At 56.8% G+C, this 15,865-nt stretch overlaps 1 protein-coding gene across 7 annotated transcripts in view; it reads left to right on the top strand.

Annotated features, from left to right (window-relative positions):
* The window catches only part of TEAD4 (TEA domain transcription factor 4), a 65,413-nt gene that overhangs the window by 34,050 nt on the left and 15,498 nt on the right, over window positions 1-15,865 (top strand). For 2 of the 7 annotated variants that reach the window (XM_047742980.1, XM_047742977.1), the window contains 7 exons: window positions 5,090-5,154; window positions 5,598-5,660; window positions 9,237-9,365; window positions 10,327-10,469; window positions 11,006-11,061; window positions 13,478-13,617; window positions 14,703-14,876. In XM_047742980.1, coding sequence (XP_047598936.1) covers window positions 5,090-5,154; window positions 5,598-5,660; window positions 9,237-9,365; window positions 10,327-10,469; window positions 11,006-11,061; window positions 13,478-13,617; window positions 14,703-14,876 — 770 coding nt within the window. The remainder of the gene's footprint in view (window positions 1-5,089; window positions 5,155-5,597; window positions 5,661-9,236; window positions 9,366-10,326; window positions 10,470-11,005; window positions 11,062-13,477; window positions 13,618-14,702; window positions 14,877-15,865) is intronic. The other 5 variants (XM_047742981.1, XM_047742983.1, XM_047742978.1 and 2 more) reach the window with 4 other exon arrangements.

Here is a 15,865-nt window from a genome sequence, read left to right on the forward strand (position 1 = left end):
AAGTGGCCATCCTAGCACCATCGTGAAGCCTTAGAAGTGTATGTTCTCGTGGCACCTGGGACACTTAACAAACCATGTGGCTTTGAATGAATCACTTCCCCTCTCTGGGCCACAGTTACTTCTTCCCTAGGCAACATCAGACCTCTGGGGGCATCAGGTCTGGCCCTCGCTTCTGAGAGAGGATGGCCCTCACTTCCATTTAAGTAGAAGTCATGCTGTGCGGTCCTGAAGAGAGAAGCTCTGGAACCAGACTGGATGGGTTTCAGTCTCCACCATTTGTTGGCCTGTGACCCTGAACAGCTTTCCGAACCTCCATTTCCCTGTGTGTAGAAGGCCTTGGCAGTAGCAGTGGCGTAGAGCGGCTGTGAGGATTGAAAAGGGGGATGCCGATCCGACTGTCCCAGTGAACAGTGATTTGCACAGGTCCTTTTGCACAAAAATGCTCAGTAAATGTTCACGACTGTCGCTCTTGTTACGAGAGCGAGAGAAGTGGTAGCAGCTCCCCACATAAGTGTAAATAAAGCCTGGATTAGAGGCCGGCTGGCCCTGTAGCAGCAGTGTGGCCGGGTGGCCTCCGGAGCACCTCGCTGGCAGGAAGGAAGCTGGTTGGCCCCTCTTGGCTTGACACACCCACAGAGAACTCGCACTTCGCTCTTGCCTAGTGGTGCTCTCCACCCTGGCATCACCTCTGATCAGCAGAACAGAACTGGGTGGAATAACGGCCTGAGATGAGCTGGTTGGGGGGTGCTGTTCCAGAGATGGGGGTGCTGTTCCAGAAATGGGGGTGCTGTCCCAGAGATGGGGGTGCTGTTCCAGAGATGGGGTGCTGTTCCAGAGAAAGGGGGTGCTGTTCCAGAGAAAGGGGGGTGCTGTTCCAGAGAAAGGGGGGTGCTGTTCCAGAGATGGGGGTGCTTTTCCAGAGAGGAGGATGCTGTTCCAGAGATGGGGGGGTGCCGTTCCAGAGATGGGGGTGCTATTCTAGAGAAAGGGGGTGCTGTTCCAGAGTGGAGGGTGCTGTTCCAGAGACGGGGATGCTGTTCCAGAGATGGGGTGCTGTTCCAGAGAAAGGGGGTGCTGTTCCAGAGATTGGGGGGGTGCTGTTCCAGAGATGGGAGTGCTGTTCCAGAGATGGGGGTGCTATTCCAGAGATGGGGGTGCTGTTCCAGAGAAAGGGAAGGGAAGATACCCAACTTGGAAAAACACGGACAGCTGAGTTGGGTTTGGCTCCTGTGGCTCCAAAAATGGCCCGTGGGGCGGCAAAACTCCTGAGCCCAGTAGCAGAGGGCAGAGGGCACTGTGGGGCTAGGAGGGGACTGTGTCTCCATGACCTGGGGCTCCTGGCATCTCTGATGTCTGGAGTAGTCGTCTCAGCCCCTGCTGGGCACCGGCCTCCCTCCGTGCTGCTGCTTCTATGCTGTGGAAAAAGGGCCACTGTGCCCGGGCTTAGAGGGCAGTGCTGGTAACCGAGCATCTTCTCGGTGTCCTGCACTTGTGGTGCCGCTGGCCCAGGCATTTCTGCCAGATCTGCGGGTGGGTGCTCGGGGTGGGATCTTCCGGCTTCAGTGTCCTCTGCTGGTACCAGGCGCAGTTGCCTGCCTTCCTGCAGGCTGGAGGGAGGTCCGTGAGGCTTATGCTTCAGGACCATCCGTTGCACGTCCCCCTTCCAAGCCCCTAGTCTGCTTATTTGTAAAGCAGTTTCATTGGAGTTTAATTGCCATACGGTGAACTGTACGTATTTGAAGTGGACAGTTTGGTTAAGTTTTGACAGATGTACACACACCTATGAAGCCAGTTGCTACCGTCAAGAGAGTAAACATGTCCATCTTCACCTGAAATGATCTTTACCTCACTTTGCATTTATGTTTTTAATTTTTTTAAAAGATTTTATTTATTTATTTGACAGACTGAGATCACAAGTAGGCAGAGAGGCAGGCAGAGAGCGGGGGGAGCAGGCTCCCTGCTGAGCAGAGAGCCCGCTTCGGGGCTCGATCCCAGGACCCGGGATCATGACCTGAGCCAAAGCCAGAGGCTTTAACCCACTGAGCCACCCAGGCGCCCCTCACTTTGCATTTATATGTTAAATTCTTTTTCTCAAAGAGAGCCTTCCAAGTTTTAGATGCTTCAGGCTCCGTAGAAATCAGGATTTGCTCCTGCAAATCAAATCAAATCAAATGAGGCTGGGATAAGGAAGCACTTTAACAGCTATGTTGGACTAGTTGGAAGTAAAAAGCAATTTGCTTTTATTTAATGTATACCTTACCTGTCGGAGGCCAAAATGCCTTGTGGGACATCTGGTCAGCATCTTCTCACCATTCCCTTATCATTCAACACGTATTTACGGGGAGCCCACTACAGAAGACGGCAGGCAGCGTTCTAGGTGTTGGATGTGGACAAGTGAATAAACAGACAAAACCCCCTGTTCTCAGGAGCTTTTCTTCCGTTGGGGGTGAGGGTGGGGGGTGGTGCTCCGAGTGAGCAAGCAGATCGTGCGGTGTGTCAGAAGGTGCTGGGGAGAACAGCAAAGATACGAGGCCTTTGCAGGGGGGTGGGTGGGTGGGGGCTGGCGTCAGCCGTCAGCAGAGAGTTCAGGAAGCTGTCTCTTAAGACAGAGGCACCTGAGCAAAGAAGGTGTCCAGGGCGGGAAGGGGAGGGAGTGGGCCGTGTGTGGCGGGGCTGAGAACGAGGCACATGGAGGTCCTCAGGTGGGGCCTCAGGTGGGAGCGGGCCAGGCACGTCTCAGGAACTACCAGGAGACCCAGTGGAGATGCTGCACGGTCAGAGCGGCCGGGCTGGGGATGGAGTGAACAGGCTCTGGGGGCTTCCAGGCCATTGCAGGGGCTTGAACACTTGCAATCTGAGCGAGATGGGAAGCCATTGGAGGCTGTTTGAGCCACATGGTTGCTGTGGCTGCCGTGTTAAGAATAGGCTGAGGGCACGGGGTCCAGGTAGAAGGCCACAGAGGATGGGAGCTTGGACCATGGAGGGTGAGGTGGTGAGAAGTGGCTAGATACCAGATATACATTTGACCTTTGAACAATGTGGGCATCAGAGGGGCCAACCTCTACCCCACCCCCACCCCCAGCACAGACACAGTGCACAATCCACGTATAACTTGACTCTCCCAGAGCTTGACTACTGACCACTGCTGGCCCACTGCTGACCAGAGCCTTTCCAGTAATACAAACAGTTGATTCCCCTGCCTTTCCCAGCAGCAGCCCCTGGAGCTCACCCTTCTCTGGAGCCGCCCTCCAGCTCTGTTATCAGTCTCCTGGTCTCAGGAACCCTCCCTCCTCCCTTGCTCTTCTCCTTGCTCCCAAGCTGGGCCCTGAACTCGACTACTCGCACGGGCCTCTTCCTTTAACAGGAAAGGAAACTGAGCCGCAGAGAGCTCTCATTGAGCTCAGGTTAAGGTCTGCTTCTGAAGTTTGTAAACATTTGGTTAGAATCATCTGGAGGAGGAACCTTAAAAGGGCTTGGTTTAAGAAGGGAAGTCTGGGTGAAGGTCCAGGAGGAATGGGACGTGCCAAGATCCCGTATCTTGTTTTTGGAGCCACTGGGCTACACCCAGCTCCCAACTCCCAGTTCTGGCGATGACTTAGACCCTCTGGCCAGTGATCAGAGCGTTTCCTAACTGCAGCGTGAGTGTCTCTCATTAGATATGGTGTGGGACTGTTCAGCAGTCTTTGGACATTCGTTTAAAGGAGCCCATGGAATATCTCTCAGTGGAGAGCTTTGAGAGGCGACGCGCCCCCAGATCCCTGTTTTAGGTGCAGACCAGCCCGCAGGTGATAGCCTCAGGGTCTGGTCCTCCCCCACCCCTTCCCCTGACACAGACCGTCCAGTGCTCCCAGGCCAGCTAGTCTTCCTGGCAGACAAGTCCTCCCGAGGGTGGCCTCTTAGTTCAGTTTTGGCAGTGGGGAAAGGTCATCTGGGGGGCCAGCTTGGCCTTGGCTGTGCTCTCCAGTTACAGCAGGGTGGCGGACAGCCCACTTGTCTCACCGCTGCCCCCCCCCCCGCACCTCCTGACTCATAGCCACAGCCCTCCAGGCTCAGCAAGGGCCGGCGGGATGGGGCGGGCTGGTGGCTGTGCTGCTGGCCCCCGAGCTGGCCCCAGAGTGGGCCCAGGGAGGTGACAGCTCCTGCTCAAACCCCCTTGCCCTCCCTCTCCCTAGCCCAATGCCCTTCTTTATAGTCGAATCCTACCCAGTGATCAAGGTCCAGCAGAAGGCTCACCTGACCACCCAGCCTGAGCTGACCCCTGTGCTCCGAGCACACTGTGTTCAGTGGCCCGCACTGTCTGTGGCCCGCACTGGGGTTACAGCATGGGCACACGTCTCTCCTCAGCTGTGTGGTGGTTGCTTTGAAAACAGAACCGCCTTTCATAATTGCATTTACAATAGTAGAGGACGTGGGTGGCTCCTTACAGTTTTTCAGGGTCCCTTAGACACAGCCTCAGCCTCTAAGAGACAGCTCCCTTGGTGAACACTCAGTACGACCTGGTGACTGTTCTGGTCAGAGCCATGCAGCTGGAGGTGTGGGCTGCCCCAGTTTTCTTGATCTGAGTTACGGGCCTCAGGCCTCCTGCCTGAGGATGCTCAGGGTCTTAGCACTTATGTTGCTCATCCCCCCTCCTGCCCACAGACAAGGCAAGACCTCTCATGAGGTACTGCTCATCTCTGGAGGTGGTGGAAGCTGTGTGGGCAGGGGGCTGCATGGGTGAGTGTCAAGGTCCAGGCACTTCCCTGCAGCCTCCCAAGTGTGCAGAAGGCCCTAGGAGGAAGCAGGACAGATTGGCAGCTGTCCCACTGTTGTAGAATGGGGGGAGGAGGTGGCCTCTGAGAGGGCTCCTCGAGTTCGTATGGGGCTCACAGCCCTGTCACCTCCTTGCTCTCAGGTTACCAGTCCCCCAGCTAGGCCTGTTGCTGCTGGGAGATCCCTGGGATCCAAGGAGGGCGGGAGGGAAACTGCAGAATCCTCACCCCAAGTCCCCACTCAAGGTGGGCAGAGGGTGAGGGAAGGGATCCCCAGATCCTCCCGTGTTTCTGCCTTTTGTCCTTCCCCCGCTGAGAGGCTGTTGGTGTCTCTGTAGGTCGGAATGAGCTGATTGCCCGCTACATCAAGCTCCGGACAGGGAAGACCCGCACCAGGAAGCAGGTGGGCCCTGGGGGATGAGTGTGGGTCCCAGGGGTAGGTACCCCAGTCCCAGCCTGTTCCCGTGGTGGGCCAGGCCCCTTGCAGGTCCAAGGGTGGCTTCTCAGTGGGGCTGGTTCAGAGGGGTTATCTCTTTCTGGTGTGCCACAGACCGTTCAGTTTCCCTGCAGTCCCTGCTGCCATTAGCTGGGAGAAAGTCCCCCGCTCCCGTCCCCAGGACACTGGAAGAACAGAGAGCAAAGGACTAGTGCTGTACTTTGATTTATTGCCAGACTCTGGGTTAGCTGGATGTGGCGGGACTGAAGACCCATCACTGACTGCCCCTTTCACTCACTCATTCCACAGACGTGGCTTGAGGATGGTGCAGGGCTGAGGGTCAAGGAGCCAGCCTGGGGAGCACAGGCCTCCTGGGAGGTAGGGACAGGAGCCTTCTCTTCTTGCTACAGGTCTCCAGCCACATCCAGGTGCTGGCTCGTCGCAAAGCCCGCGAGATCCAGGCCAAGCTAAAGGTAAGGCAAACCAGCAGTGGTGGGAAGGAGGACCGAGGGCATAGGCGGGGCCAGCTTCCTAGAAGTTAGGGCTCTTTTTCCCTTTGGGTTCAGGGACTGGCCGTTGGTGGGCAGAGCCAGCGTGCTTCTTGGTGTTGAGAAGAGTGGGGTTCAGCCTGTAACTGCTCTTGTCTGCACCGGGAATGACAGTTGAACTGGGTGTGTGTGACCCCCAGGCCCTGCAGCATCCCCCTTTCCTGGGCAATTTACTCCCCAGGTCACAGCGGGATTGCCCTCTATGCCCCATTCCTTGAGGACCTCGTGGAGGCCCTGACCCCTTAGTGCCATCCCCTGAGCCTGAGGGGTGGGCGTGGGCAAGCTTGGGAAGCCCTGCTGTGGGGGTGGGGTGGCTTTTCCCCGGGAGCTGGGGGAGTGCCCCCCCACACTCTACTCTCAGATGGTTGGTTCTCTCCCCTTCCCAGATCAGCCCCACCTGACAGTCCCCAGTCCCCAGTTCCCAGAACAGTCCCCAGCAGGGGGCTGCTCCGGGGAGGCCCTGCTGCTGACAGGACACCCCTTGGGGTGGTCTGTTCCCCATAGGACTCAGGCCTCCTGGATGCCAGAGTCAGGGGACCCTTTCAGGGACTACCAGGTGGGAGTGAGCTCGCTGTCCTACAGGCTTTGTAGTGGAGCTTGCCCAGCTACCAGGCAGCAAGAGCTGACCTTTAGGGCTGTCAGACTGAGACCAGCAGTTAACATACTTTTTTTTTCAGCCCTTTTTTTTTCCCCCCAAACAGAATATCACACCAGTATGTTATCACAGGAGCTGCCCTGGTCAAAGCTAGGTTGATGAGGAATAGGCCAGAGACCCCTTGCTCCTATCCACCTCTCAGGCCCTGCGGCTCTTGAACCCCAAAGTAGCTCAGAGCCCAATTAAAAACCTGCACTAGATGTGCTTGAAGGTCCCTGTGGCTCTGGTTGTTGGTGACCCTGACCCTGGAGGCTCTGAACGAGTGGTGGGAACTCCCAGGAAGCCGTGCCCCACGGCCCACTCGGCCCAGCTGTCCCCCGCCCCCACAGCTGCAGCCCAGCACCTCGCTCCTTTGTCCCCTGGACAGCTGGCTGGGCCTCAGCTGTCACTCCCTCCCTCTCAGGCCGAGAACACATACTCCTGGAGACCCCCCGGGGTCTGGAGTCCAGCTTGCTCCCACTTCCCCTCTCTGGTCTGCCTCTGACTTGCTGGGACCCTGGCAGAGAGCTAGAATGGAGTAGAGACTTTCCAGTGTTCTGTTTACGGCCATCAAGGGAAACTTTTAATTCCCTTGGGGACCATCTGCTTCAAGGAATTGCTACCTTTGTCTATAGGCTGTAACTTACAGGCTGGGGAGAGTTCTGCTAGACCACTGGACGGACATCGAGGGAAGCCATGAGCCCCTTAAATAACACGCAGGATCTTTGTGTGCGTGCGTTTTCTTGGAGAGGGTGGTCTGAGGATTTTGTCATATTCTCAGAGGGGTCTGGGACCCGGCATAATTTGTCTCCCTGGACAGACTTCTTATTTGGTGCAAATCCCCCAGGACTCAGGACCGGGTGTAGCTGGCTCTGCCCTTGTGCCCCGGGGGCGTGGTGAGTCACTGGCCCTCCTCGAGCTCTATTGAGTTTAAGATGTAAAATGACAAGGGGAAGCATGGTTGTCTGAGGTCCTCTCCAGTCCCCAAATTCAGTGTCTCCCTGGCCTTGTAACCTGGGCACTGATGTCACGCCCCATAGCATCTTTCCCACTTCCCTGGTGACAACGTGGTTTCCTGAGCCCCGGTCGCCTGTTTAGATCAGCTATCCGGGAAGGGACGTAAGTTGCTGACATCGAGCTGATGGAGCTCTCTGGCCTCATGGGGCAGTTGTTAACCACAGAGGTCCACAGGCTTTCTGAGTGTTTGGCCTCCTGCATCACACATGTCCTCCTGGAGGGAGAGGCCTGGGCCGGCTGGCCTTGTGCATTTGGCTTTTCTCTCCTGAACTTGGTGCATCTGTCTTCGGGAAGAGGCCCCCTTATGCTGAGAGCTCCCTCTTTGATTATCGAAAGCCTCTGAGAACAAAGCCCAGGTTTGACCCAAAAGGACAATGGCTTGAGGATGAGCCCTCCTCTCAGAACGGTCTCTTGTGCCTTCTGTGCTGTGTGTACCCTTTTCTCCCCCATCTCCTGCCCTGGGCCTGCAGAGGCCAACCTGGACCAAGCTCTCGGGCCAGCCACCACCACGGTCAGTGCCCTAAATTCTCGGAGCTTCTGTTTTCTTCCTCTTAAAATGGGGATCCTGCCAGTCTTGCCAGCCTCACAGAAGTGCTCTGATGTTCAGAATCAAAGTGAAGTCATGTTCTTGACCTTCTCTGGGCCATCTTGTGCCACATGAGTGCACACGATCCTGGCGAGGCCAAGTGGCAGGGCCTCTGCAGTTCTGGCTCCACAGTCCTGAGGTGCTGGGATGCTGGTCCCCTCATGGTGGTGCGTGCTTCACAGGGCTGTTGTGGGGGCTGAGGGAAATTGTCGTGTGGGAGTGTCGGGAGTGGCAAGGGCCTCCGTCAGTTCTCCCTTGTCTGGGACTTGGGACAGATCTGGGTCTACCATCTTAATTATCAGATAATGGCTAATTTATTTTTCCCATTTAAATATATTCATCGTAAAGACGGAGTTGACATAATCCGGTCTCTTGGCCTCAGCTAAGATACACACACTGAGTAAAACTTGCCATCCTAGTCTATATGTTGGACAAAAACACAGTTCCCATTAGGCTTTTTGAAGTACAGAAAACTGAATAAAGAAATACTGAAATACATGTCATCATTTTGAAGACCTGTGGGATTGGGGCGCTGTGGCCCAGAGCTGCTAGCTTACACACGCATACATGTTATTATTATGACTGTTCTCGTCCGTGTCGCACGTGCTTACAGATGCTTTCCTGTGCACTTGTTAGTTCAGAGCCTCTGCAGGGTGAACCTGTTCTTTGGTGTCTTTGGACCCACGGAGGGGATGTAATGGGTGTTGACACCTGCCACGTAAAAGGCGGGGGTGCCTTGGGTGTTCACAGTGCAAGGGGAGACCCATGGGGCAGGACAGGGACAGGTGGGACCACAGGAGACCGTCCCATGCCTGCAAACAGCCCATGTGGCTGCAGAGGTGGACTCCTGTCTGTTTGAGGAGGGCTCTGACACATTTATGTAGTATCATCTTCCGTGAGCCAGGTCCCATGCCAGCTGCCGGGGCGTGGAGGCAAACAAGGACTGAAAGGCTTCTCAGAATGTCCCCGTGAAGACACGGTCTGGCAGGTGGTTTCCCAAGGCCCTTAAACTCTAATGAAATAGACTAGACAAGTATTTCGCCCCATGGCAGAGGAGGAAACTGATCAGAGGAACCGAGTGACCTGTGCTCAGTCACAGACCAAGTTCATAGCACTGCAGGGGTGAGAGCCTGGTCCCCCAGGGCCTTGTCCAGGGCTCTGGCCACTGGCGGTGGGACAGCTTCCCTGAGCACAAGCCCGGAGCACTCTCCCACACCTGCCGTAGTGACTGCTGCTGAGGCCCTCCCTTCCAATGTCTCCCCAGGACCAGGCAGCTAAGGACAAGGCCCTGCAGAGCATGGCTCCCATGTCGCCCGCCCAGGCCATCTCCGCCACAGCCTTCCACAGTAAAATGGCTCTCGCCCGGGGCCCAGGCCACCCAGCAGTCTCAGGGGTAAGTGGGGCTGCCTGGAGCCAGAGGCCGAGCCAGCCCCTTCTTCTCCTCCTTCCCATCCTGAGGAGCTGGAGGCACTGGCCAGGCCCCATTTCTCTTGAGTCCTCCCAGGCCTGAAGAACCAAGAGGAAGGAGGGACCAAGGACTGAGGGGCCACGCTGAGGCATGGCTCTGCTGGCATTGGCACTGGCCTCTCGGGGGCCTTGCCAGTGACGCAGCAGGCCTTCCACAAGGGGCAGAGCTGCCCCCAGTAGCCGGCCAACTGGGTAGCTCTACAGAGTTGGCCTGATTGACGGATGGGAGCTGAAGCCTGAGGCTTTGGTGCGGCATCAGCACAGGCCTGAGCAGCCCTCCACCGCTTAGCCAGTCCCCATGCCCCACAGGCACTCAGCACTGCTCTCCTGCCACTCAGAGAGCTGATGCTCAGGAACAGACCCTTGTTTGGATTTTAAATTTCTTGACTGGGGCCAGCTTGGTCACACTTTCAGAATGGTCTAGAAAGGCTCCTCCTTTCCAGGGCTGTGTCCTTACAGGGTTTTCTTGGCTGCAGGGACTAAATCGGTCTTCACAATGCACCCACAGCACCACCCTTAGCGTGTGGGGATGGGACCGGGACTGGCCCCTTGCTCAGTGACCCTCTGGTCCGGCGGTTTTCAGAGTGTGTTCCAGAGACTGCTAGTCCTTCAGGATATTGCCTAGATAACGACACAAAGTTATCATGTATGAGGAAGTTTGGGACACTTAGAACTAAATAGGTTTCTGAAATCTGGGACTGTTTGGGCCTGATGTGCTGCTACGCACTGTGGGCTTCTAAAGGAGGAATATCCCTGCTGTGATGCCAAACCTGGGCTTTCTCCCGAGGAGCACCTTCTCAGCAGAGCAGGTCCAGAGACTAGAGCTCCTCGAAACACTTGTGCTGGACAGTAGTGCTAACTCTCTCCTTACCACCCACTGGGTCCAGGCCCCCAGCCCCGCCTTCCAGCTGAGGCCTGCCTGGCCTCCCCGCACCGCGGCCCACGTGCCTGGTCCTGTGCTGACTCTGCGCTTTTTGCCTCCTCAGTTTTGGCAAGGAGCTTTGCCGGGCCAAGCTGGAACATCCCACGAGTGAGTATGGCCTGCTGCCAGTTGCTCTCTGAGCTGAACCCGAGTGCATAAACGTGTGCTGTGGAGCCTGACCCCCAGTCTGGGACAGGACTGCAGGCTGGCCTCAGCCTTTTAGCAGGGGCTGGAGCTTTGAAATCAGGGTCTCTCGCTCGCAGGCAACAGCTCAGTCTGCAGCATGGACACCCTGTGGTGGCATTTGCCGAAACGCCACTCTGTCCAGGGTGAAGCAGGGCCAAAGCTTGGGACCCCAAGGGAAGGAGGCCGGGGAGCTGCCCTCTGGCTGGCCAGGGAGGGAGGGAGGACGAGGGGGAGGGGTGGATTTTCCCAGTAGACATGCTACTTCTGTGGGTCATCCATGAGACCATGAGTCCACTAGATGGACTTGGCAGGGGAGGGAGCAGGTGGCCAGGACCCACCAAGGCCACTGATGGCCAGGCCACCAGGACCAGACCCACAGAGCATGCTGGACACTGCTGGAGGCTCCTGGGCTGCTGCCTGCCCTAAGGCTTACACCTGCTCTCTCCTGTCTCCCACAGTGTGAAACCTTTCTCTCAGCAAACCTACACTGTCCAGCCTTCGCTGCCTCTGCCAGGTGGGTCGGCAGTGCACGGCTCCCTGGCACCTCGCACGCCTGCAGCTCCTGCCCCCCCACCCAGGTCCCAGGCCCCCTGACAACTGGACAGCTCATGATCTGTTTAGATGCGGCCCTGGCACATGCTCAGAACAGACATCCCAGTCTCCTGGCTCTGCCCCTTGCCTTTCCCCTACCATGCACACCTCTGTGCTACACCAAGCCCCTTGTGCCAGTTGGGCTGCCTGACCTGCTCCCCAGCTTGGGCTCAGGGCCTTCAGGGGTGAACGCAGTCCAAAGGGGAGTGCCTGTGCCCCAGGGCCGCTGTTCCACCTGGTTGCCCCTGTATACTGCATGAGTGCCCCGGACAGCTTGGCTCTTGGAATGGCCCCCTTCTTGGTGACACTGTAGTCTTCTCTTTCAAAATGGGAGATCTGAGGAGAGCATGGCTTTCTGGCCTGGAGCTGCTGGCTAGCAGAGGGAGCCCTCCTGAGCAGAGCTGTGGAGCATGGGTGTCCCTCTTCCCTGTTCAGGGGACACTTCTTTCTCATGAGGGTCCCTCACCTCCTTCCTTCTCTGCAGGTCAAGGCAGGATCATCACCCTTAACCACCTTTTCTGGCCTGGGGAATGACTCTGCTGACCATCTAGCCTGGCTCGTCCTGTCCTGAGAGCAGTGTGCTCCCCTCTTGGGGTTCTGATTGCTGCTTTCTCCCAGCCCCAAGTAACCCACCCTCCTGTCTGTCCCCTCCTCTTACTGGCCTCAGTCTCGGTTCAGGCTCTCCTCCTCTTGCCTGCATGGCTGCAGTAGCCTCCTAACCTGTGTCCCGTTTTATCTTGCCTCCTCTCTTCACCCCGTGATTCACCTCCGTGACCTCTATGAAGCATCCATCCCACCCTGTGGTTCCTAGGCTTAACATCTTTTCCTGGCTTCCGGGTGCCTTCTGGGTATGATCTAAAGTCTGTAGTAGGACTTGCATGGCTTTCCTTGGTGACTCAGCTTCTCTCCTCTCTCTCCTGCCCTCCGTGCCTCCACCTGCCCTGCCTCTGGGCTGTGGCTCAGGCTCCCCGTCCTACAAGTTCTCTGCCCTGCCCCTGCCCAGTTTAGGCGCCCTGAGCGCTCTGTGCCCCCATCTAGCCCTTGATGCTTTTTATTGCCAGTATCGGGTTGGGGGGCCCAGTGTCTGTGAGCGACTGGTCTGCGCTTCCACGGAGGCAGTTGTGGCCGGCACACGGCACATCCTCCGTGAGCAGTGCCGCACCGATGAGCGAGCCATTCAGCTGGGGCATTAAGCATGGCTAACGTGTCCAGCACGGCCCTCCGCCCACCCCTTGTTTCTTCTCCGATTCCTTCCTTGAGTGCTCCTGACTTACCCGCCTCAGCACACGGGCCCCCCGCCTCCCTCTCCTGTCCTGGAGTTCTGCCTCTCTGCTTTCTCCCATCCTGTCAGGTGCCACAGCTGGGGGTTTTGCTCCTTTGTGTGCCTCCTGTGTCCCTGACTCTTCCCTCTACCACACTGCTTTCGTTCGGGCCTTCTTCATTTTTCCCCTGAAAATGTCCCCAGGACCATGCTTCTGACAGCCTCACCCCTGCCTAGTCCTTCACGTTGGGGAGGACCTTCCAGAAATGCTCCTCTGATCATTTCACTGCCCCGCCTCCAATCCTGTCACTCCCAAACTCTCAGGCTCAAATTCATGCCACTTAGCCTAGCTCCCGGGCCCATCTCTTCGCCTTTGTTTCCTGCCACGGGCACAAACCCACCTGCTCTCCAGTTCCCCCGAAGACCTAGCTTCCAAACCCGCTGAGCTTCTCACAGCCCTCTCCCTTTGCCTCTGCCCGGCCCTCTGCTCCGAGTGCTTTTCCCTGTCTTCACCTCCTGCCTCCTGCGTGTACTTGCTACTTCCTTCAGGCATCGCCGTCTTTGGAGAAGCCTTCGCTCTCCGCGCCCAAGTGCGCACCTTGTCAGTTCTTACTGCGGGCCTTACTTCCTTTATTAGCAAACCTGTACGGAGTGCCTGTTCTGAGCCGGGCGCTGTTGCAGCCAGCAGAGGACAGATCAGGAAGCTTCCTGCTCCCACGGGGCTTCAGCAGCATAGGGGTGGTTGGGTCTGGTTGTGTCTGGTTGTCTCGGACTGGACCACGAGCTCCCCGGCGCAAACCCGGCAGTGCTGCCCAGGAAGCCCTTGGTCCCGCTGGCATCCTGGCCCCCCATCCAATGTCCACGTCCCCCGAGTGCAGTTCTCCCCAGGGGCTCAAGGGTACAGCTTGTACCAGGCCAAGTGCCGCCCTCCACCACCCCTGCTGGGAGGCCTATTTAGGGAAGGCAAGAGATCTGTTCAGCTCAGGGCCTCACTGCTGGGCCCGGGATCCTCGCAGGGGCTGTCAGCAGGGAGGCCGTGCGTGGACCGCTCCCCATGTGCCTCTCCCCCTGCGTGCAGGGTTTGAGTCTCCTGCAGGACCCACCCCGTCGCCCTCAGCGCCCCCGGCACCCCCATGGCAGGGCCGCAGTGTGGCCAGCTCCAAGCTCTGGATGTTGGAGTTCTCTGCCTTCCTGGAGCAGCAGCAGGACCCTGATACGGTAGGTGCTGGCCCGGGTCTGGCCGGCTCTCTTACCCGCTCCTATTCCTGGAGGCACCTGTGTCTTTAGCTCTTTCCCCACCTGCTTCTGGCTTCCTGCCCTGGCCTTCTGCCCCATTCCACTTCTGGGTTTCCCTTAGTTCCCCTATTCCTTCCCAGTCTTCCCTTCCACTGGCCCTCCCTTCCCCTTTCCTTTCCTCCATCCACCCCTCCCTCTTCTTTGCTCACTCCGGCCCCTCTCTTCCCCTCCTCTCCTGGCACGGTTGATGATCCTACCCCAAAGCCCTCCCCTGGGGTCCTCTGTCCATCCCAGTTTTCTTGGCTCTCCCTCTGCTGCTCCCTTCCTGACCTGCACTCTTCTCTCCATGCCCTCTGCCCTACCCCTCAGCCCTTCTGCTCCATCCTTGCCCCTGCGGCTCTGAGGAGCCTCCTATGTCCGGCCCACATCCTTGGGACGCCACCCCCACCCTGTCCCCTTCGTGTCCCATGTCCTGGGTGACCAGCGTCGTCTGGAAAGGTCAGAGCAGGAGGAGCTGGAGGAGGCGGGGCATCCAGGGGACTTCACAGACCATTTCACTCTGATGTTTCCAAACTTGTGTTTTCAGCAGAGGAACCATTAATCAAACTCTTATTCAGAAGCCCCGTGTGTACAACAAAAGAAGTAGACTTTCCTTGGGTGTAGTCCAGTGCCTGTGAGGGGCACAGGGGCAGTCTAGCCCCCGTCTGCCGGGTGGAGCACAGTTTGAAAACACCTGATCTAGGTCGGTGGTCTGACATTGCAGATAAGAGAGGTCCAGAGGTAGGAAGTGATTTGCCGAGGGCATCCAGTGGCCAGCCAGGACTGAGACAGAGCCCTGTTTATTGAGCAGCGACTAGGCCTACTAGATGTAGCTCCAGAGGCTTTATACCCATTAACTTGGCTTTACATTGGGTCCTTTTACTGTCTCCATTTTACCAGTTGGGAAACTGAGGCCCAGAGAGCTGAAGTCACTTGGTCCAGGTCGCGCGGCTGTGATCCCAGCTCTGGTCTACTTTGGCTGCCTGCTACCCTGTACCTGTCCCTCAAACCAGCTGTTCTCTCCGCAGTACAACAAGCACTTGTTCGTGCACATCGGCCAGTCCAGCCCAAGCTACAGTGACCCCTACCTCGAAGCCGTGGACATCCGCCAGATCTATGACAAATTCCCGGAGAAAAAGGGGGGACTCAAGGAGCTCTTTGAACGGGGGCCTTCCAATGCCTTTTTTCTTGTGAAATTCTGGGTAAGCCCTTCGATAAGCTCTTCCTTCCAATCCAGTACGTTGATGATAAGGAGGAGGAAAGAGAAAGAGTGGGTATCGGGTGCCCTTTCCACAAGTGCAAAGGGTGGTCCAAGCGCACAGCGGCCACAGGGTGGTGGGAGGCTGAACCCAGAAGCAGCAGGGGCTGCCAGAGAGCCAAGCTAGCAGGAGAAGGCCCTGTCCGGTGAGGTGATGACAGCCTCAAGGGGACTACTGGAACAAGACCCCAGGGGACACTGAAGGAGGGTCGGCAAAGAGCCTACATGGACTCTTGGAATGCCAAGTCCTGAGTTCGCTTTAGGGCCACAGCAGGGCCATGTTGGTTGGGCAGGGTCTGCAGAAGTGGGCTGTAGGTTTAGGATAGCTCACCCCAAGAGAGACACCCACCCAGCTTCCCAAACAGGCTTAGCCTCTGTAGCTTTCCCTGTCTCACCCCTGCATGGGAGCTATGAGAGGAGAGCTCCCTGCTTTTGAAACATCTCCTCTGAGCCTAGTAAGCTGTAGTGCCTGCTCTGGGAGCTTACCTCCCAGGGGCCCAGTGCACAAAAGGGGTGCAGGGAAGAGCGTCTGACAAGCGCACACTTAGCCCGTGGTGGGGAAGTGCAATAGGTCCTTCTGGAGCCTGCTTTTGCTTTTCTCCTGTGTGGAATCTGTGATTTTCCAGATCTCATATTTCTCTCTTTTTGGTGTCCCTGCTTATTTTTCTGGAAAGCATTCTCTGGTACTTCCCTAAGGAAAAATGTGGGATAGATAAATGTTCAAGTCTTTGCCTATTGTTCTGTACTTGGTTGATAGTTTGACTGGGTATAGGATCTAAGTCATGAATCATTTTTCTAGAAATGACTTTCAAGATTCATTTTTCAATACACCGCTCCACTGTCTTCAAACACGAGTAGTGTGGTCACTTTCTGATTCTCTGTCCTTTGTTATGTCACTTGGGTTTTGTTTTAGTTTTTGTTTTTTATCTCTGA

This window comes from Lutra lutra, chromosome 8, assembly GCF_902655055.1.
Source record: "Lutra lutra chromosome 8, mLutLut1.2, whole genome shotgun sequence".
NCBI classification, from domain to species: Eukaryota; Metazoa; Chordata; class Mammalia; order Carnivora; family Mustelidae; genus Lutra; species Lutra lutra.